Consider the following 20,935-nt stretch of genomic DNA (forward strand, 5'->3'; position numbering starts at 1 on the left):
GTCGTTCTTCACATCTTTGGGAGCTTCCCATGTCTTCCCGCTCACCCTTGAGAGCTCCCTGTGACCTTCTTCCCACCCTTGGGAGCTCCCCGTGGCCTCTTCCCGTTTCTGAGCGCTGCCTTTGCCCCCCTTGGGAGGGGGATGCCGCTCTTCCCGCTTTTAGGAGTTCCTTGTCTCCTTTTCCGCTTTTCGGAGCTTCCCATGTTGCCCCTCTCACTCTTGGGAGCTCCATGTGTCCCTTTTCCCACCTTTGGGAGTTTCTCATGCTTCCCTTGGAAGCTTCCTTCCCGTATCCCCCTTCCCGCCTTTGGGAGCTGCCCGTGCTCCCCTTCCCGCAGTCGGGAGCCCCTCGTATCCCCCTTCCCGCCTTTGCGAGCTGCCTTTGCCTCTCTCGGGAGCTTTGCATGTTCCCTGTCCCACTTTCAGGAGCTTCTTGTGCTCCCCTTCCCACCTTTTGGGAGCTGCCTGTGCCTCCCTTGGCAGCTTCTCATGCCCTCCTTCCCGTCCTGGATAGCTTCCCATGCTCCTTTCCCACTTTTGGGAACTGCCTATGCCTCCTTCCCATTTTGGGGAGCTTCCCCTGCCTCCCCATTCCTGATGGGAATAACCCTGCTGAGATCTCCCCCTCCACAGTGGTGCTGAAGCTTTGGTGCCCATTCCAGGCCCCTGCCAGCACTGTAAAACTGGGAATGCTGCAGCTCCCCCGGGGCAGTGAAATTCCCACCTTGGCTGGGACTTTTCCAGATTGGAATCCAGGGCAGGATTTGCCTTTCCTTGGTCTCCTCTGTGACTTGATCCCAGCTCTGTAATGGGCTGAAAATGGCCGGAAAAGGTGGTGGTGGTGGTGGTGCTGTGGTGGGGCAGATGCCCTGATATCCATGTGGGAATGGCATAGAACAAGCTCTTTGGAAGCTGTCTGGAGTGGAGAAGGCTCCATAGGCGGCACTGGGCTTGGAGCAGCAGGAAAAGTCCTGAATTTTGGGTTTGAAATCCTGATTTCCCTAAAAAAATTGTTGTTGCCTGGGGCTGTTGAGGAGCTGCAGCCTTCCCAGGCCCTCGGCAGGAGCTGGAAACTTCGTGGGTTTTTGGGACAAGTATTTGGAGCACGGCCCTGGCTCCTGCTGAGAGCTGGCACAGGCTCAGCAGGTTTGGGGATGGTGGTTAGGAATTCCTGGATGGATTTTGGGATTTACATTAGAAGGTCCAGGCTGGGTTTTGGAATGGGGGTTAGGAATTCCTGGTCAGCTTTTGGGACTGTGGTTAGGAATTCCTCCACAGATTTTGGGGTTTGGGCTAGGAATTCCTGGCCAGCTTTTGGGATTTGGGTTGGGAATTTCTGGCTGCGTTTTAGGATGATGGTTAGGAATTCCTCACTGGATTTGGATTAGGAGTTCCTGGCCAGTTTCGGGATTTGGGTTAGGAGTTCTTGGCTGGATTTTGGGATCATGGTTAAGAATTTCTGGCTGGATTTTGGGATGCGAGTTACAGGTTCCTGGCCAGGCTTTGGGATCAGGGTTAGGAATTCCTGGTGATAACTCAAGGGGCATAGCCAGGAGTGGGGGTTTTCTTTCCCACCCTCTTCTCCTGATGGAAAATCTCCTCCTGTCTGCAGGTCAGGAAGGGGAACGTGGGATGTGCCCCCTCCAGCTCCCACCTCCCTAGGGAAGCCGCCGGGCTCCATGGAAGCGCAGCGCCTGCTGCCCGCCGGATCCTCGGACCCAGAGCTGGGGCTCCCCTGCTGGCCAGCACCTGCTGGATTGCCATCCCTGCACCAACCATAGGGCTTCTCTTCTGCCTTCCTGCTTCTGGCCTTGGTTTTCCCACCTGGATCCGAGCTTCCAGGAGCCTTCTCCTTGGGAAGGGAAAAGCAAAGAGTAAAAATAGGTTCCTCAGGGCTGGAGGAGGCTGCCAACCGCCCGCTGCCGGTGGGGACGCTGGGGACACGCAGCATGATGGAGTCCCGCCTCAAACGTCAGTCTGCGGGGCAGGGGAGTCCTGGGCGGGCCCTAGGGAAGCAGCCAGCTGGGAATTCTCCCTCTCACTGCCTCAGCAGGCCAGGAATCAGTTACTTTGTGCTGGAGCAAACCAGCTGGAGGCAGCGGGGTTGGGAGAGGGGAGGGATTTGGTTTCCTTCTCCTCAGTCATTCCCTGCCCTTGGAATTAATCTGGAGCCTCCCCTCCCTACTGCGGATCCTGGGGGATTAATGGGCTCTGGACCTTCCAACTGGTGGAAGAGCTCAGGAGCTTCCCAAGTTAATCCCAGCTAGACCTGGAATTAAGATTCATCCTCATCCTTTTTTTGGTTTTGTGCTCTCCCGCCCTTGCTCTTTTTCTGTTGCTCCCCCCTGCCCCTGCCTTTTGGCACCTTTCATCTTTTTTTTTTTTTCTTTTTTTTTTTTTGTTTTATCCCCATCCCTTTTTTTATTCCCCACCCCTTTTTTATTTCCCCCCTCTTCTTTCACCTTTTATTTCCCCCCCAAAAGGGATGAATAAAGCCCAAACTGGAGAATTTGACCCCCAGATGGAGCATTTACCCCCCAAAGAGGGCCATTTGACCCCCAGATGGAGCTTTAATCCCCCCAAAGAGGGTGTTTGACCCCCAGATGGTTCCTCTATACCCTGCTGCTGAAGGCCCAGAGGCAGGGTTTTGGTAGGTGCTGCCTGGGTGGGACACCACTGGAGGGTTGGTGAAGGTTGAGGCAGCTGAGGATGTGGCCTGTGGGAGCACGGGTGAAGACACTGCACTCCTGTTGCTCCAAAGAGTCCCAGATCTTACCACCTTGCCTTGTCTTGCCCAGGGCTTGCCACAACCTTGATGGATGCCACCACAGATAAGGACCCCCTGGTCCAGGAGCAGATCTACAATGCCTTGTGCTACCTGGGGCAGTCTGAACCGGAGGAGATCCTCAGCTCCTGCGATGAGTACCTGCGGCAGCACGACAAGGTGGGCACTGCCCTGCTCCCTCCTGCTGCCCTTGGGATGCTGGCTCTGGAAGGGCAGGGGCTGGGCTACCAGGCTGGTGGGATCAGCTGGCTGAGAGGTTTGCTCCAAGGGTTGTGTGGATGGAGAAGTGGTGAGAATGTGGTGTCGTGGGTGGGAAATTGGACTGAAACTGGTTGGTGGGCCAAGTTGTTGAGTGGTGGAAATGTTGGCTGGTCCCTTCTTGGGTGCCTCACAGCCCCAGGAGCTCTGGGGTGTGCTCTGGGGCGTGCTCTGGGGCAGCTGTGTGGCCTCAGCTTGGCCAGCTCCTTCTCCATCCCCTTCCAGCTGGCTTATCCTCACCGGGTGATCATCCTGAAGGCCATGGAAACAGTGGTGAGGAACAACATCAACCTCCTGGACAAGAGCACAGTGAAGGTGGTGATATTCTTGGCCTCTAATGAAATGACCAAGTCAAAGGTAGGACCTGAAAGTTCCAGATCCTCTCTTGACACCATCACCGTGGTCAGGTCTGGGCCTGCCCCACTGGTAGAAGTTACTGGGATCCATTTCTGGAAGAGGGGTTTGGGGCTATCCAGAGAGCCCTGGCCAGGCTGGCTGGGAGAGGCCAATGGGAGGAGGTTGACCAAGGCCAAGTGCCAGGTCCTGCCCTTGGGTCCCACCAAGGCCAGGAAGGCTCCAGGCTGGGGGCAGGGAGCTGGAAAATGCCTGGTGGGAAAGGCTCTGGGGGGTTGGTGGCAGCAGCTGGAGAGGAGCCAGAGTGTGCCCAGGTGGCCAAGAAGGCCACCAGCAGCCTGGCCTGGAGCAGCCCCAGGGTGGGCAGCAGGAGCAGGGCAGGGATGGTGCCCCTGGAGTGGAGGCACTGGGGAGGCCACCCCTGGAGTGCTGGGCTCAGCTTTGGGCCCCTGACTCCAAGAAGGACCTGGAGGGGCTGGAGGTGTTCAGAGAAGGGCAAGGGAGCTGGGGAAGGGTCTGGAGAACTTGTGAGGAGCAGCTGAGGGAGCTGGGGGTGTGGAGCCTGCAGCAAAGGAGGCTGAGGGGAGACCTTGTGGCTGTCTGCAAGTGCCTGAGAGGAGGCTGGAGCCAGGTGGGGCTGAGATCTCTTGTGCCAAGGGCTGGGCCAAGAGGAAGCAGCCTCAGGTTGCCCCAGGGCAGGCTGAGGTTGGCCATGAGGAACAATTTCTGCCCCTTGAGGCTTGTGCAGGCCTGGCCCAGGCTGCCCAGGGCAGTGGTGGAGTCCCCATCCCTGGAGGGGTTTCCAGGCTGTGGAGCTGTGGTGCTGAGGGCCATGGGTTGGTGGTGCCCTGGCACTGCTGGGTCACTGGTTGGACTCCAGGAGCTCAAAGATCTCTTCCAACCTCATTGTTTCCATGATTTTGGAAGGGCTTGGCAGGGTAGCTGTGGGAGCAGGAGGGAGACAGGACCTTGAGAGCCTGCTGGTCCCCCTGGGGAGCAGATCACCACAAGTCCTCACCCTGCTGTGTCTCCTGCCCCGTCCCATTCCCCGTGGCGCTGGCAGCCAGCCGTGACCCCTGCCTCACGGGTCCTGTCCTGCCATGGTTCCTCCAGGAGGTGATCAGGGACTGGCAGCAGGCTGCCAGCAATGTCCTGGTGGCAGTGGGACAACGCTTCATCAACAAGGTGATGGAGGAGGTGCTCACCAAGTTCCAGCCTGGGATCCTGCCCCACTACTTCGTGCTGCAGACCTTCGCCAACCTCTCGGTGTCCAACGGTGAGGTGGTGACCTGGGGCTGCCCCGCCAGGGTGGGGAGAGGTTGCTGTGGTTTGGGGGGTGGTGGTTGAGGGGTTGGAGCTCAGGGTGTTCCTCCAGAGCTCTGTGGTGAGGCATCTCCACCATGGCTTGTGTGCTGAGCCAGCCAGCAGGCTTCAGAGGAACTTCTGGATGTCTTGTGGCTTAGAGCTGATCATGCTGGAGATGTGCTGAGAAGGCAAATGGTGTCCTGGCCAAGGGTCCCCTGGGGACATTCAGCAGCACAAGGGAGGTTCTCCTGCCCCTCTGCTCTGCCCTGCTCAGGACACAGCTGCACAACTGGGGTCAGCCCTGGGCTCCCCAGTTCAGAGACTGGGAACTACTGGAGAGAGGCACTGGAGGCTGGGAAGCTGCTGAGAAGACTCTGAGGAGGGAAGGACCTGGGGCTGCTGAGCCTGGACAGGAGAGGACTCAGAGGGAATCTTCTCAACATCTGCAGGGTGGGGGGCAAGAGGCTGGGGCCAGACTCTTGCCAGTGGTGCCCAGGGACAGGCCAAGGGGCACCAGGCACAAACTGGAAGCCAGGAGGTTCCCTCAGGAGCAACCTCTTGGCTTGGAGGGTTCTGAGGCCTGGAGCAGGCTGCCCAGAGAGGTTGTGGAGTCTCCTTGTGTGGAGAGCTTCCAAAGCCAGCTGGGCATGGGGATCCTGGGCACCTGCTGTGGGTGACCCTGCTGTGTGGTGCTCCCACCTGGAGCTGTCACCACCTCTTGTAGCCAACTCCTGCTCCTGGCTGTGGTGAGCAGGGGTCTTCAGGTCCCTGTGGTGGGTCTGTGTCCAGCTCTTGGCCACATGTGATCCTCTCCTGCTTCCTCCCCAGTGTTTGGAATGGTGCCTTTCCTCAACTCCATCCTTGGGACCATGCTGCCCATGCTGGGGATGGCCAAGCAGGACCACATGAAGGCTGTCTTCTGCTATGGTAAGGTCTTTGTGGACCCTCTGGGCTCACAGTGGGGTTGGATGTCCTGTGGGAGGGTTTTTCCTTTCCCTGGAGAAGAAGGAGCTTGCTTGGACTGTTCTGGGCTGTTTGGGAGCAGGAAGCTGGCTGAGTGTGGATGGAGAGCTGTCAGCTTCAGGTCTCTGAGATCCACCAAAAGTCTTTCTCCATGTCCTGCCCAGTCTGGGTCACTCCTATTTCACAGCCCAGTGAGTGCTGGTGGACTTTGCTTTCTCTTTTGGTGGCCATGGATGCTCCAGAGCCATCCAGCTGAGGTGACCAGGCTGGTGGGATGGGGAAGGAAGGAGGATGTGCTACCAGACACCCTCTTGTAAACCAGGTTGTCCCTTTACTGGGACCATGAACATGGCACCTTGTGCAGCCCCTGGTAGGGCTTGTGAGGAGGCCAGGACGTGGTGATGGTGCTGGGCCAACTCCTGTCCAAGCCACTTGTGTAATTCTGCTAGAGCTGCTTCCAGGACATGACACCTGTGGTGGGCTGGCAGGGTGTCATGGGGCTTCCTCCTCGGGATGTCCTCCTCCAGCCCTGGGCTCTCCAAAAGCCACCACTGGTGCTGAGGGGTTCATCCCCTCATGGAATAGTTGAGGTTGGAAGAGACCTTTGAGCTGATGGAGTCCAGGCACTGCCCCAGCACTGCCAGGGCACCACCAACCCATGGCCCTCAGCACCACAGCTCCATGCCTTGGAAACCCCTCCCAGGATGAGGACTCCAGCACTGCCCTGGGCAGCCTGGGCCAGGCCTGCACAAGCCTCAAGGGGTTCCTCGTGGCCAACCTTGAGGGCAACTTCAGAATGTTGTGCCTGGCCTGTTTGGTGGCCTTCTGTGACAGGGCACTGATGTTGATGGACAAGGGAAGAGCAACTCAAGTCACCTCCCTGGCCTTGTGCAAGGTGCTTCCCACTGTCCCCAGGACATCTGGTCTCAAGTGGGAGGGACATGGATTTGGTGGGTAAGGAACTGGCTGGATGGTCAAACCCAAAGAGTGATGGCCAATGGCTTGAGGTCTGAGTGGAGACCATGCTGGGACTTGGAGCAATCTGAGGTGTCCTTGGGTGGTTTTGCAGTTCCATGGTGGCCCCAGTGCAGAGGGACAGGGACAGGGAGGTCCTACCCTGCAGGGTGGTTATGTGGAGCTTGATGCAGGCTGAAGGTGAGGTTGGAGATGTGGATGTGGCTCTCACATCAGCCTCTGCCAGTGGCCCTCACATCAGCCTGGCTTTGAGATGGGGGAGGACCTTCTCAGCCAGACACCTTCACTTTTGAGACAAGCTTCTCACAGATGTCTGCAGAGGGACCACCCAAACAAGGGTGACTGCAGCCTGAAGTGGAAAGAGGGTCTAGATGGGCTCTGGGAGGAGAACTGGGGACCTTTGGGACCCTTCTGAGGTGGGAATCACAGACCTGTGGGTCCATTTCCAGCAGCATGAGCTTCTCATGGCAGCCTTGGACCCTTCTGCTGGTGGTCCCTGCAGCACAGGGATGTCCTCTCCTGCCACTTCCCATCCCTCAGAGCTGTGAGGAGCAGGCTGGGGGGCTCCTGAGCAGACAGGCATCCAGGTCTCATCCCTGAGGATGATGATGGGCTCTTCCAGTGGGCAGGGCAGTACTTGTTGAGCTTCTCTGGCATGCCCCCAGCTGGGTGGCAGCAAGGCTGAGGAGAAGACATGTGATGAGCTCCTTGGCTTCGGGGTGAGGTCATGCAGTGACTCAGCACCTCTGCAGGAAATAAACATCTGCTGCAGGAGCAGAGCCTGGGCCACCTCAGCCACCTCAGAGGGGGCAGTGGCCCAGGGTTGCTCCTCAAGACCCCCTTCTCCTCTTCCTCCTCCTGCTTCCTCCTAGGGGTGGGTCAGTGTGGGCACCTCCAGCTCGTGCTTGGTGCAGGGACCCTGAGGGCTGGCATGGCCTTGAGTCATTTCCCAACCTTGGGGGTCATGGTGGCCTCTCTGTGTCATGTGGGCATCAAGGGCTGGGCACCACCAGGCTCTAGAGTGAGCAGCTGATGGTGTGGGCACCAGGCAGACCACACCAGCCAGGCTGTGCTGCTCCAGTGTGACCTGGGCTCAGCTGCTGGTTTCCCTCAGTCATCCATCAGCACTGGGGAGGCCACCCCTGGAGTGCTGGACTCAGCTTTGGGATGAGCCAAGAAGGACCTGGAGGGGCTGGAGGTGTCCAGAAAAGGGCAAGGGAGCTGGGGAAGGGTCTGGAGAATTGTGAGGAGCAGCTAAGGACCTGGGGGTGTGGAGCCTGCAGCAAAGGAGGCTGAGGGGAGACCTTGTGGCTGTCTGTAAGTGCCTGAGAGGAGGCTGGAGCCAGGTGGGGCTGAGATCTCTTGTGCCAAGGGCTGGGCCAAGAGGGAGCAGCCTCAAGTTGCCCCAGGGGGGTGAGGTTGGCCATGAGGAAGAATTTCTGCTTCCTTAAGGAAGCTGGCAGAGCCTCACCATGCAGGGGTGGGTGAAGGAAGGGAGCAGCTGTGTGTCCCCAGCACCCTGTGGAAGCACAGTGGGGTCCATGCCTGTGTGCTCTGCTGCCTGCTGCTCCTGGGGGTGGAGCTGGAGAAGCTGAAGCACAGAGAGGCATCTCCTGGGCTGAGGTCAGATGGGGTGGCCAGGCAGGACTTGCAGCCTGCCTGCTGTGTCCATGTCCAGAATCCTGTGCTCTGGATGGAGACTTGGAGAGCTGGGGTAGCTCCAAGAGGTCCATCTGAGCATCTGGAGCAACATCCCATACTGGAGCTCCTCAACCTGGAGCCTTGTCTGTGTCCTCCACCGTTGGATTAATCCCAAATCACAGCAGGAGGGTGTTGGCAGCCTCAGGGGGCTGTCAGCTGAGACCTTCTGGAGTTAAGTGATCCCTCAGGTGACCCAGGAACCCCCCAAAAGCCCTGGAGAAGCACATCAAGCCCTGGGGACCCTTGTAGCATCAGGAGGAGCCCCATAAGGTCCTGGGGAACCCTGTAAAGCCACAAGGAGCCTCATAAAGTCCTGGGGAGCCCCATAAAACCTTGAGAAACCACACAGAGCTGTGAGGAGCCTCATAAACCCAGGTGGAACCCCATCAAGCTCTGGGGAACACCCTAAAGCCATAAGGAACCCCATCAAGCCCACGAGGAACCTCTATAACACTCTGGGAAGCTCCATGAAACCATGAGGAACCCTATAAAGTTCTGGGGAACCCCATAAAAACTTGAGGACCCCGTAAAGCCCTAGGGAGCTCCATGAGTCCACGAGGAGCCCCACCAAGACCACCTCTGGGGAGGTCTCTGAGCTGTGATGCATCTGCCAACCCTTGAGACGGTGCCCAGCAAAGCAGAGTGTTGAGCATCTAACCCCTGGTCTGTCTCCCAGCTCTGCAGCACTTCAGTGAGAGCATCCAGGAGTACTTGGCCAACCTGGACAAGGCCCCAGACCCCACGGTCAGGAAGGACACCTTCTCGAACGAGATCTTCAGCGCCTACGAAGTGCTCTTCACCAGCTGGCTGCAGCACCGCGAGGCCAAGGTGAGGAGCATCAGCTGCTGGGGGCTGAGGGGACCTTTGGAGGTCCATCCAGTCCAACCCCATCCTGCAGTCAGCAGGGGCATCTCCAACCACAGCTGGTTGCCCACAGCCCCAGCCAAGCTGAGCTGGGATGGTTCCAGGCATGGGGCATCTCCCACCTCTCTGGGCAGCCTGGGACAGGCTCTCCTCGCCCTCAGGGTCAAAAATGTCCTCCTTGGATCTGCTTGAACCTCCTCTTCTAATGTCATGGAGTCATGGGATGGATTGTAAGACTTTTGGGATCATGGAGTGACCCAGCAGTGCCAGGGCACCACAAAACCATGGCCCTCAGCACCACAGCTCCACAGCCTGGAAACCCCTCCAGGGATGGGGACTCCACCACTGCCCTGGGCAGCCTGAGCCAGACCTGCACAAGCCTCAAGGGGCAGAAATTGTTCCTCATGGCCAACCTCAACCTGCCCTGGGGCAACGTGAGGCTGTTTCCTCTTGGCCCAATGCTTGGCACAAGAGATCTCAGCCCCACCTGGCTCCAGCCTCCTCTCAGGGATTTGCAAAAAGCCAGAAGGGCTTCTCTCAGCTTCCCTTGCTGCAGGCTCCACACCCCCAGGTCCCTCAGCTGCTCCTCACAAATTCTCCAGACCCTTCCCCAGCTCCCTTGCCCTTCTCTGGACACCTCCAGCCCCTCCAGGACCTTCTTGGAGTCAGGGGCCCAAAGCTGAGCCCAGCACTCCAGAGGTGGCCTCCTCAGTGCTACCACTCCAGGGGCACCATCCCTGCCCTGCTCCTGCTGCCCACCCTGGGGCTGCTCCAGGCCAGGCTGCTGGTGGCCTTCTTGGCCAACTGGGCACACACTGGCTTCTCTCCAGCTGCTGCCACCAGCCCCTCAGGAGCTCCTCAGGCAGCATCAGGAGCAGCTCCATGGTGGTGGAGTGTTACCATAGCAGGTCACTCCATGGCCTAGCTCCCTTCTCACCACCTCCTGTCCCCCTGCAGCTGCGCCTGGCCGTGGTGGAAGCTCTGGGCCCCATGAGTCACCTGATGCCTGCTGAGAAGCTGGAGGAGCAGCTCCCCAAGCTGATCCCAGGCATCCTCACGCTCTACAAGAAGCACACAGAGGCCTTCTACATATCCAAGGTTAGCAGCTTGGCCAAGGACCTGTCCCCAGCTCCACCATGATTCCTCCCTCCTTGAGCTCAAGCCTCTTGGGACCACCTGAGCTCCATTCCCACCTGGAATTGTCTTCCTGGTGCGAACCATGAGCTGGTTTCTTCTTGAGCAGAGCCTCTGCCAGATCCTGGAAGCTTCAGTCAACATTGGCAGCCGCAGCCTGGATGTGCAGCTGGACGCTCTCCTGGCCACCCTGCACCCCCAGGTAGGCCTTGGGCAGGCAGGTGGACTTCTGGTGGGGTCTGACACTGGAGCATGGCCCTCAGCTTGAGCTGCTGGTCCCAAGGCTTCCCTGGAGCAGCCTGGGATTGACATTTCCATCTCCTGCTCCTGCTTCTCTGAGGTTCTCATCTTCTTTGGTGATCCCCCATGGTTCTACCAGCCCCCGGGCTCTGGTAGATGATGTGTTGAAGGATCCATGAGCTCCGTTGGGTTGTCCAAAGCTGGAGCAGCTCTGGATGCAGCAGATGGAAACCAAACACATCAATTAATTTAATCAATTAAATCCCCGGAGGTGCCTCAGGCGGGGCCCTGTGGGGGGTTGAAAATTTCCCCCCCACCACACAATTGCTCAGCTGGAAGGAAGTGAAGCTGTGGTTACAAGCACGACGCCAGTCTGAAGTGCAGTGCAGTGAGTGTATGCCAGACACAGAACACTGACCTATGCTTACAGGATTTACAACCAGCACAAGAACCACCCCACCCCCCGACACAACCAGGGGGCTGATAACGGCTTCCCCACCCCTGCCCCCTCCCCTCTACCCCCCTGTGCAGAAAGGACAAGAGGAGGAGCAGAGGGGTGGTTGTTAGTACTTAGGCCACAACAAAAGAACACAGCCAGGGCCAGCAAAGGCAGGAGCAGCTCCAGCGGGAGCAGAGGGAGGGAAAAGAGACAGAGTGAGTCTGTACAGCCAGCTGGGTTAGTGCTCCGGGCAGTGGCAGTGTTTAGAACGTATCAGTGTGTTCCTTTCTACACCAGTGGGGATTTGTTTGCGTTCTACCACTCTGCTCAAGATCTGTGGAAAATTTTCAAGGCACAGCCTGAGAGTACCATAGGCCCTCACTGGAGGCGCCTCCCGCCGGGTCCCCGTGTCCCGAGGCGCCTCCCGCCGGGCCCCCGTGTCCCGAGGCGCCTCCCGCCGGGTCCCCGTGTCCCGAGGCGCCTCCCGCCGGGCCCCCGTGTCCCGAGGCGCCTCCCGCCGGGCCCCCGTGTCCCGAGGCGCCTCCCGCCGGGCCCCCGTGTCCCGAGGCGCCTCCCGCCGGGCCCCCGTGTCCCGAGGCACCTCCCGCCGGGTCCCCTTTTCCGGAGGTGCCTCTGCTAGGGGCCCTCACTGGAGATGTCTCTCTGCAGATCTGTGTCCCTGCAGACCCAGCTGTGCCCTTGACTGTTAAGAACCACACCGAGGTCCTTCGTTGCTTCACCGTTTTGGGTGAGTGACTGTCCCAAAGTGTTCTGCACCTTTGGGTCAGCGCCTGTGGGTGTCCTGCACCGTGGTGGGTGCTTTGCCCTGCTCTTCTGTGATCATCTCCAAGCAGTTGTGCATGGTGGATGCAGGGGTTTCATCCCCCTGATGCTATCTGGGCTTGGGGGATGTTGTGGACATCTCTTAGCTGTGTGGGGAGATGGGAGGAGAAGGTGGTGGTTGATGTCCTGGCTCCAGTCCATGGCTTCAGGCTTGCAGATGCCAACAGCTTTGTCTGGGTGTCCCTGGAGAGCACTGAATCCAACATGGTTGGGACTAGAAGGGACCTCTGGAGATCATCCAGTCCAACCTTTCAGAGTCAGCAGGGGCATTGCCCACCACAGCAGGTGGCTCTGAGCCCTGACCAAGCTGACCTGGGATGGTTCCAGAGCGTCTCCCACCTCTCTGGGCAGCCTGGGCCAGGCTCTCCCAGTGCAGAATTTCTTCAGCTCCCTCTTCCAGTTCAAACCCAGCACCCCTGGGCCCACCACAACACCTCCTGATGAAGGTCCCTCCCCAGCTTTCTTCTAAGTCCCATGAAGTCCTGGACAGCCACCAGAAGGTCTCCCTGGAGCCTTTTCCAGGCTGAACAATCCCTGAATCTCCATCTTCTCACCCACCAGCCCCCACAAGTCCTTTTCCACTCTCCAGGCTTTCACTCTCAGCCTGGAGTGACACCAGAGGTTGCCCCAACCCATCTTCATGGCATTGCCCTTGGCCTTGTTGAACCTTCCGAGCTTCACAGAGCCCCAGCTCTCCACTCTGCCCAGGTGGTGGTGGGTGGCATCTGTCCTGCAGAGCATCAGCCACACCACTCAGCTTGGTGTCATCTCCAAACCTGCTGTGGGTGGCACGTGGGTGGGTGGGGTGGGATGTCCCCACGCAGGGGATGTGGTGCCTGTGTCCCTGGGGCTGTGACCTGGTGGTTCAGCCCCGCTGGTTGGTTTGGTTCCCCAGCCTGCTCCTTCCCTGACCGCCTCCTGGCCTTCCTCCTGCCCAAGCTGGAGAGCAGCAACGAGAGGACCCGTGTGGGGACCCTCCTCATCATGAGGCAGATCATCAACAGTGCCTGTGAGTACCTGGCCAGCTGCCACCCTCCCACCAGCCATGGGCCCTGTTGAGGTCTTGAGGGGTTCCAGGTGGCCTTTCTCTTTCTTCCAATGAGTTCCTTTCCATGACCCCTCCTCGCTCTTCTCCTGGTTGCTGGGATGAGGAGCTGGATCCCAACCTTGGTTACAGGCTCAGGGAAAGAGGAAGCTGGGCTGGTGGCCCATCCAGCTGGGAAGGGGGTGAGGGACAAAGCCCTCCCTGATGGGGAAAAGGGGGTGTTTGGGATCAGCAGCTCCACGCTTGGCATCTCAAGAGCATCACCAAGCTTCAGAGTCCATCTTTTTGTCCTTCCAGCCTCTCAGATGGAGATCAAGAAGCCCTTTATTGTGTCATCTATGAGGCTGCCTCTGCAGGACAGCAATAACAAGGTGAGCTGAGCTTCTGCTCCTCCAAGGTGTCCTTCAGGGGGTGGGAGGCAAGTTCTGGGGTCCTGCACAGCCCCCCTGTCCTCCTCTGTCTCCTGCTGCTCCTCTCTTTCCTGGCTGGTGCTTTGGCAGGAGATGTCCTCACAGTGATGGGGGGAGGACTTGAGGACTTGGTTTCTTTGTCCTGTGTCAAGATCACATCTGAGTATAGCTGTGACACGTGGTCCTGCCAGAAGCTCTGCCTGGGACCAGCACTGGGTAGTGATCCTAGGCTGTGTCCTGCTTCCAACCCAAAAACTTGGCTTTGCCAGATGGAACCACGAGTAGCATGGCCATGGGCTCCTGGCCAGGCCCCTCTGGACACCACACAGACAGGAGGTTGTGCTCATGTTGGCTGATCCTATCCCTTGAGTGCTGGGCTCAGCTTTGGGCTCCTGACTCCAAGGAGGAGCTTGAGGGGCTGGAGGTGTCCAGCGAAGGGCAAGGGAGCTGGAGAAGGGTCTGGAGAGCTTGTGAGGAGCAGCTGAGGGACCTGGGCTTGTGGAGCCTGCAGCAAAGGAGGCTGAGGGGAGACCTGCTGCCTCTCTGCATGTCCCTGTGGGGAGGCTGGGTGAGGGTTGGGGCCACCTTCCAAGTGTTGGGCCAAGAGGAAGCAGCCTCAAGTTGCCCCAGGGGAGGCTGAGGTTGGCCATGAGGAACAATTTCTGCCCCTTGAGGCTTGTGCAGGCCTGGCCCAGGCTGCCCAGGGCAGTGGTGGAGTCCCCATCCCTGGAGGGGTTTCCAGGGTGTGGAGCTGTGGTGCTGAGGGCCATGGGTTGGTGGTGCCCTGCAGTGCTGGGTCAGAGGTTGGACTCCAGGAGCTTGAAGGTTTTTCCCAACCTCAATCATTCCATGCTGTAGCAGTGGGCAGTTGCCCCCTTTGCGTAGTCCAGCTGCTGCTGGCAGGTCCCAAACCCAGGGGAAGGTCTGTGTAGGGCCTAAACTAACATTCCCTTTGCCCAGAAGGTGTTGAGGAGGAGCAGAGCCTCTGGTGACAGCATCTCCTCTTGCCCTGGCCGTGCAGGTGAAGCGGGCCGTGGTGCAGGTGATCAGTGCCATGGCTCACCATGGCTACCTGGAGCAGCCTGGTGGGGAGGCCATGATGGAGTTCCTGGTGCGGCAGTGTGCCCTGCCCTCAGACCTGGTGAGAACGTCCCCCTGGGCCCAACCCCTCCAGAGCTCTCCTGCTGCCTCTGGCTTGGGCAGACCCATGGTGCTGGCAGCTCCATAGAGCTTCTCCATCCAGGCTTCGGCCTCAGCAGAGCTGTGGAGCTGCAGAAGCCTCCAAGCTCTGGTAGCACTCTGCTTTGCTTCACCACTTTTTGTCCTTGGGATGTCCCCTTTGCCTTCCCCCTTGCCAGCAGATGTCCCCTTTGCCATCAGATGTCCTCTGGATGTCCCTTTTGCCATGAGATGTCTCATGATATCCTCCTTGCCATTGCCCTTGCAATCAGATGTCCTCAGGATGTCTGCTTTGAGTGTTCCCCTTGCCATCAGATGTCCTCCTTGCCATCCCCACCACCCTAGCCCTCACACAGCAGCACTGCAGCTTCCTCCCCATCTTCTCCCCATGACTTGGTGTGGTTCTGGGGCAATGAGGAGTGAGGTCAAACCTCAGAAACTGGAGAGATGCTGCTGGGCCCAACCAAAACCACCCTTAGGCTCATCCCCTTGACTCTTGAAGAGGAGCAGGGTTGATGGTCTGGGCTGCAGGAACTCCATGGTGCAGATGCTGGAGAGGAACCAAGAGGTTCTTGGATTCTTCCCATTCCTTGCAGCATGCTGTTTGCCAGCTGTTCCACCTCTGTGGCTTGGGAAGGGTGGTTGAGGTGGCACCATCCATGGTGAGCTGCACTTTCCTTCTTCTTTAGCAGCCCAAAAAGCAGCCCCTGGACTCAGATGACCTCACCAGTGACAGTGTCCAGAGCATCAGTGTCAACACACTCTTCCTCCTCAGCACCACCGTGGACAGGATGAACAATGTGAGTCTGCAGAGGCCTTGCCATCTCTGGGAAGGTTGGTGCTGGCCCCACATCTGCTGCCCTTTACCTGGGGATCCCACACTGCCCTTGGCACCACCCGTGCTCCATCTGCCAGGTGGGATGGGTTGCCACCACTCTCACCTCTTGTAGGAGCCGTTGTTCCTCCAGGAGCAGGGCAGGGGTTTGGGTTGGGGAGGTGTCCTTCTGAGGAACCAGGAGGACATGTGAGCTTCTCCAGGGCTGGAGCAAGCTGGTGGTGCTGGAAGTCCTCAGGTCAAGAAACACATGGACCTGTTGGAGCAGGGCCAGAGGATATCACAGCAATGATGGGAGGGCTGGAAGCCCTCTGATGCAAGGCCAGGCTGAGAGAGTTGGGGCCCTTCAATTTGGAAAAGAGAAGGCTCCAGGGGACTTTATGGGACTTAAAAGAAAGCTGGGGAGACCTTCATCAGGAGGTATTGTGGTGGGACCAGGAGTGCTGGGTTTGAACTGGAACAGGGAGATGGAGCCTGGAGCTGAGGGAGAAATTCTGCACTGGGAGGGTGTGGAGAGCCTGGCCCAGGCTGCCCAGAGAGGTGGGAGATGTCCCAGCCCTGGAACCATCCCAGGTCATCTTGGTGGAGCCCTGAGCTTGGTGAGCCCTGAGCCCAGTGGTTGGATTCCATGAGCTTGGAAGTCTCTTCCAACCCATTCCATGACGCCAGGAGCTCTCCCAACAAAAGCTGTGGCTCAGAGGACTTGGGGAAGTTTCCCCATCAGCAGAAGACCTTTGTCCTGGCATCTCCTGTTGTTTCCCACTCAGTCCCCTGCTCTGGTGCCACCTCTCCTCCTCCTGGCAGGTCCTGTGGCCATACCTCCTGGAGTTCCTGACCCCCATCCAGTTCACCAACGCCCTCACCCCGCTCTGCAAGAGCCTCATGTGTTTGGCCATGAAGAAGCAAGAGGAAGGAGACACAACCTCCCTCATCCGTTACGACCTCAATGGTCAGTGCTGGAAGGCACTGGGGGCTGGGGATGTCCCTGCAAGGCCAGCAGCTTCTGGTCTCCTCCTTTGGAGATGCTCTGACATCTTCTTTCCCATCTTTGCAGCCAATCTTCCTTCACCCTTTGCCCTGACAACAAGACTGCTGGTGAGTGGCTGGAGGAGAGGTCTTCCTTTGGCTGTAGACCCCCAAAAAAGATGTTCTCCAAGGTGTGGGGAGATGCTCTCCAACTTTCCCCACTCTGCAAAGCCAGTTGACAACCAGAGCTGAGATACTGGCTTCATGTTGGACCTACAGAATCAGGTCCCGGGTGTTTCTGCTCCATTCTGTCATTACCCAGCTCACTGCACTAGGGTGGCCCCAACGCTGACGCTGAGGTTCTCCTCCTCAAGGGGTCTTTGTAGCATGAAACCCACCACAGGTTGTGCTGGGGACATCTCAGTAGTTTGATCTTGGTCCAAATCTGTCTCTGCCTAACCTGGACAGGAGAAGACTCAGAGGGGAGCTTTTCAGCATCTCCAGGGTGGGGAGGAAGAGGCTGGGGCCAGATTCTTGTTAGTGGTGCCCAGGGACAGGCCAAGGGGCACCAGGCACAAACTGGATGCCAGGAGGTTCCCTCAGGAGCAACTTCTTGGTTTGGAGGGTTCTGAGACCTGGAGCAGGCTGCCCAGAGAGGTTGTGGAGTCTCCTTGTGTGGAGAGCTTCCAAAGCCAGCTGGGCATGGGGATCCTGGGCACCTGCTGTGGGTGACCCTGCTTGGACTGAGTGAGCTCCAGAGGTCCCTTCCAATCCCACCAGGCTTGGACTTGGGGGATCCTTCCAACCTCACCAACACATCCAAATAAATCCCCCTCCCTCCTTCTCCTGGCCCAGAGGGACCAAGAGCTCAGACACCCAGAGCTGTGGTGCCAGAGCTCCAGCTGTCCTTACATGGTGTTGAGAAGCTGCTCCTCAGCCCTGGGCTTTGCTTTCCTTCACCCAACAGGGCAAGATGTTCTCCAGGGTGTGGAGAGGGAAGGAGAGGGAGTTGTAGCTGGGTCTTGAGTTGTCATGTGGCTGCTCCATCACTTCCCAGTGTCAGCTTCCAGTGCTGTGTGTCCTCTTCTCTGCCCCACACCCTGGAGGTGACTTTCCTGTGTTCCATCTCTGACCTTCCAGGTGGTTTCTTGCCAGCCCTACGCCGGGGACAGCCGGGGGGTGGCCGCCCTGCGCCTGCTCAGCGTGCTGCACGCCAGCGTCCACCCCGCGCTGGAACACCTCTGGAGCAAGAGAGTTCCTCTCTTGGTGGAGCACATAGAAGGTAGGATAGAGCTTCTGCTGGAGACACCTTCTCCAGGCTGGGCTGGAAACCTGGGGATGTCCAAGAATGGGGTGGGGAGCTGCTCGTGGGCCTGGTAACCTGTGGTGTGTTGAAGCTCTCCCAGGTTTTGTTTCCTGTCACACAGAATGGTGGGGTGGGAAGGGACCTCTGAACACTGTCCAGACCAAGCAGAGTCACCCACAGCAGGTGCCCAGCATCCCAGTGTCCAGGTGGCTCTGGACTCCAGACAAGGAGTCTCCACAGGCTCTCTGGGCAGCCTGCTCCAGGGCTTGGAACCTTCCAAGCCAAGAGGTTGCTCCTCAGGGAGGTTGCCCCAAGGGAGGTTGAGGTTGGCCATGAGGAACAATTTCTGCCTCTTGAACCTTTTCCAGGCCTGGCCCAGGCTGCCCAGGGCAGTGGTGGAGTCCCTATTCCTGGAGGGGTTTCCAAGCTGTGGAGCTGTGGTGCTGAGGGCCATGGTTTGGTGGTGCCCTGGCAGTGCTGGGTCACTGGTTGGACTCCAGGAGCTTGGAGACCTTTTCCAACCCAAACAATTTGATGTCTCTGTGAGGAGACACCAGTGTCCAAAATGTGCTCTCTCCTAGAGAACACGGAGAAGTCCCTGTCCCAGAAGGAGTGGGAGGAGAAGCTGCTGCTGGTGAGTCCTCGTGCTGAGGAGTCATTGGGGTGGTGGGAATCCAGGTCTGCTCATGCAGGACATCAGCATGGGGCTGGTTTTTCCAGGGCAAGTCTGAGCTCTCCATGGTTGGCAGAGGTGGTCACTCATTGTCACACCTCTGCATTTTGTCACCATAGAAGAGGAGATCTGGGTCAAGCTCAGGAGGTGGCTGCAGGAAGGCTAAAAATGAGCTTGTGGGTTGGAGAAGAATGGTCCCAGGAGTGTCCCCTCGGTTAATTAGCCTGAAAATAGGGCATGGAGAAGCTATTAAAGCTGAGGAGCACTCATCCTGCTCCTCCAGTGGTGCTGCTGGGCCTTGGATCCTGTTGATCTTGGAAGAGAAGAGACTTGACCCAGAGGACACAGAGGCCCATCTCAGGGGTGGGCTGGCTCTGGGGTGGGCTGCCTGTGGAGATCTGGTGGGTGGAGATGAAGCTCTGGCTGGGTCTCACCAAGCTCCTCATGGTTGCTTTGTTGTCCTGCTCTTTTCCTCCTGGCTGAGGCTCCTTGGCTAGTGAGGAGAAGGTTGGTTTAGGATGTTCTTCCTCCCCCAGTTCCTCCAGGAGACGCTGGTGGCCGTGGCAGACGACGCCTGGAGCTGCCAGTTTGTGACGGAGATGTGCCAGCAGCTGGGCAGCTACAATGGCTTCCCCCTGGAGAAGGTGATGGTGGGGTCAGGAGGGACATCAGGACCTCCTCCTGCCAACTGCTTGGTGCTGGGGGTTGGAGCCATCAAATTGGTTTGCTTGGAAGAGACCTTTGGGGCCTTTGTGGCCAAGGGAGGGGACTGTGCCTCTCTTCTCCACGCTGCTGAGACCCCAGCCGCAGTGCTGGCGCCAGCTGTGGAGCCCTCAGTACAGGAGAGATGTGGACCTGGTGGAGCAGGGCCAGAGGAGGCTGTGGAGATGATCTGAGGGCTGGAAGGTCTCCTCAGTCTCCTTAGTTTGACTCATTTTGAAAAGATCCTAGTGGAGGGCAGTGGTCCCAGCTGGGTGGGACCCAGTCATGGAATGGGTTAGGTTGGAAAAGACCTTTGAGCTCCTGGAGTCCAACCACTGACCCAGCACTGCCAGAGGGCACCACCAACCCATGGCCCCCAGCACCACACCTCCACAGCTTGGAAACCCCTCCAGGAATGGGGGCTCCACCACTGCCCTGGCTAGGAGGAAGGCAGGAGATGTGACAGGAGATTGGGTGGGCTCAGAAATCCAACGCTGATCAGTCCAGAACTGACCCCTCAAGAGGTCCCAACCAAGCTCCTCCTGTTCTGGTGAGATCCAACTCCTGCTCCCTGCAGCTTGTGTTGCATCTGCAGTGGACCTGGTTGGACCTGATGATCTCAAAGGGCTCTTCCAACCTTGACACTTCTGTGGTTCTGTGCTCTGCAGGGGCTATAGTTGAGCAGAACCTTCACCTTGGTTCTTCTCTCTGGTGCAGAAGGAACCCAACAGCCCATTTCCAGTGCTGGGCTGGGCTGCAGGTGGGACCCTCCATGCTGGAGATCTCCCCATGGTGGCTCAGGAGGGAGGAGCTGTCCCATGGGCTGCTGAAGGTGTCTCTGCAGGACTGTGGGAGCCATCAGAGCTGAGCCCATCTTGGCTGGTCAGCAGGGGCTGCCACTTCTGTCATGTGACTTTGTTCCTCTTTGGGCAAGAGCAAGGCTTTGGTTCTACCTGGTCCTGGCTCTGGTGGCTGCACTTTGCTCTTTCTCGGACCAGGCACTGCTCTCTGGTGCTCCCAGTGCCCCAGCTGCTTGCAGCTGGGCTCCATCCTCTGCCTTCAGGGTGCTGTGAGGAGTCACCTGTGTGTGACCAAGCTCAGTCTAGCCACCAGGGCTCTTCAGGTCCAACATGGTGGTGATGTTCCTCTTGTTTTTCCAGAACTTCCTCTATAAATGCATTGGGACCACGCTTGGGGCCTGCACCAGTAAGGACCTGGTGCAGAAGCAGCTCCAGGAGCTCCTGGAGACAGCCAGATACCATGAGGAGGCAGAAAGGGAGGTGAGGACTTGTGCTTGGTGTCCCAAAGGGTCATCCTGATGGACCAGGAGAGCAGCCCTACTACGCTGACCTCACCTTGTTGGTGTCCCACCATGTCTGGCCTGGGCAGGTATCTCCTGCAGAATGTCCTGGGGGGTGAATTTGGGTGAGTGGGCCCAGAAGATGACCCCATCTGCAGCAACCCAACAGCAAGAGGGCTCTGAAGCTGGGTGAGATGTAGAGGGTTCCTTGGAACACTGTCTCCAGTGGTATGTGGACCAAGACTGGGACAGGGACTGGGACCAGCAGAGCTGCTGCTTCTGTGAAGTCATCAAATCAACTCAGACCAGTTTGGGTTGGAAGAGACCTTAAAGATCATCTTGTCCAAACTCACTGCCATGGGCTGGGACACCTCAACTAGAGCAGGTTGAGAGAGTTGGAGTTGTACAGCCTAAAGAAAAGGCTCCAGGGAGACCTTCTGGTGGCCTTCCAGTGCTTAGAACCATTGCCCCAGCACTGTCAGCAGGGACATCAACCACAGCAGGTTGCTCACAGCCCCAGCCAAGCTGACCTGGGATGGTTCCAGGGCTGGGACATCTCCCACCTCTCTGGGCAGCCTGGGCCAGGCTCTCCCTACCCTCCCCGTGCAGAATTTCTTCCTCAGCTCCAGTCTCCATCTGCCTCTTCCAGTTTCAAACC

General features: G+C 58.2%; 1 protein-coding gene across 3 annotated transcripts in view; it reads left to right on the forward strand.

Annotated features, from left to right (window-relative positions):
- Positions 1-1,949: 1,949 nt before the first annotated feature.
- MROH1 (maestro heat like repeat family member 1) overlaps positions 1,950-20,935 on the forward strand; it is a 51,177-nt gene continuing 32,191 nt past the window's right edge. For 2 of the 3 annotated variants that reach the window (XM_054398615.1, XM_054398617.1), the window contains exons 1-19: positions 1,950-1,971; positions 2,799-2,944; positions 3,269-3,400; positions 4,511-4,673; positions 5,531-5,629; positions 9,018-9,169; positions 10,163-10,303; positions 10,449-10,541; positions 11,688-11,766; positions 12,757-12,870; positions 13,204-13,277; positions 14,338-14,457; positions 15,185-15,295; positions 16,135-16,279; positions 16,385-16,425; positions 17,437-17,578; positions 18,184-18,236; positions 18,812-18,919; positions 20,138-20,257. In XM_054398615.1, coding sequence (XP_054254590.1) covers positions 1,950-1,971; positions 2,799-2,944; positions 3,269-3,400; positions 4,511-4,673; positions 5,531-5,629; positions 9,018-9,169; positions 10,163-10,303; positions 10,449-10,541; positions 11,688-11,766; positions 12,757-12,870; positions 13,204-13,277; positions 14,338-14,457; positions 15,185-15,295; positions 16,135-16,279; positions 16,385-16,425; positions 17,437-17,578; positions 18,184-18,236; positions 18,812-18,919; positions 20,138-20,257 — 2,055 coding nt within the window. The remainder of the gene's footprint in view (positions 1,972-2,798; positions 2,945-3,268; positions 3,401-4,510; positions 4,674-5,530; positions 5,630-9,017; positions 9,170-10,162; positions 10,304-10,448; positions 10,542-11,687; positions 11,767-12,756; positions 12,871-13,203; positions 13,278-14,337; positions 14,458-15,184; positions 15,296-16,134; positions 16,280-16,384; positions 16,426-17,436; positions 17,579-18,183; positions 18,237-18,811; positions 18,920-20,137; positions 20,258-20,935) is intronic. The other variant, XM_054398616.1, reaches the window with a different exon arrangement.

The sequence above is a fragment of the Indicator indicator genome, unplaced genomic scaffold, assembly GCF_027791375.1.
Source record: "Indicator indicator isolate 239-I01 unplaced genomic scaffold, UM_Iind_1.1 iindUn_scaffold_69, whole genome shotgun sequence".
NCBI lineage: Eukaryota > Metazoa > Chordata > Aves > Piciformes > Indicatoridae > Indicator > Indicator indicator.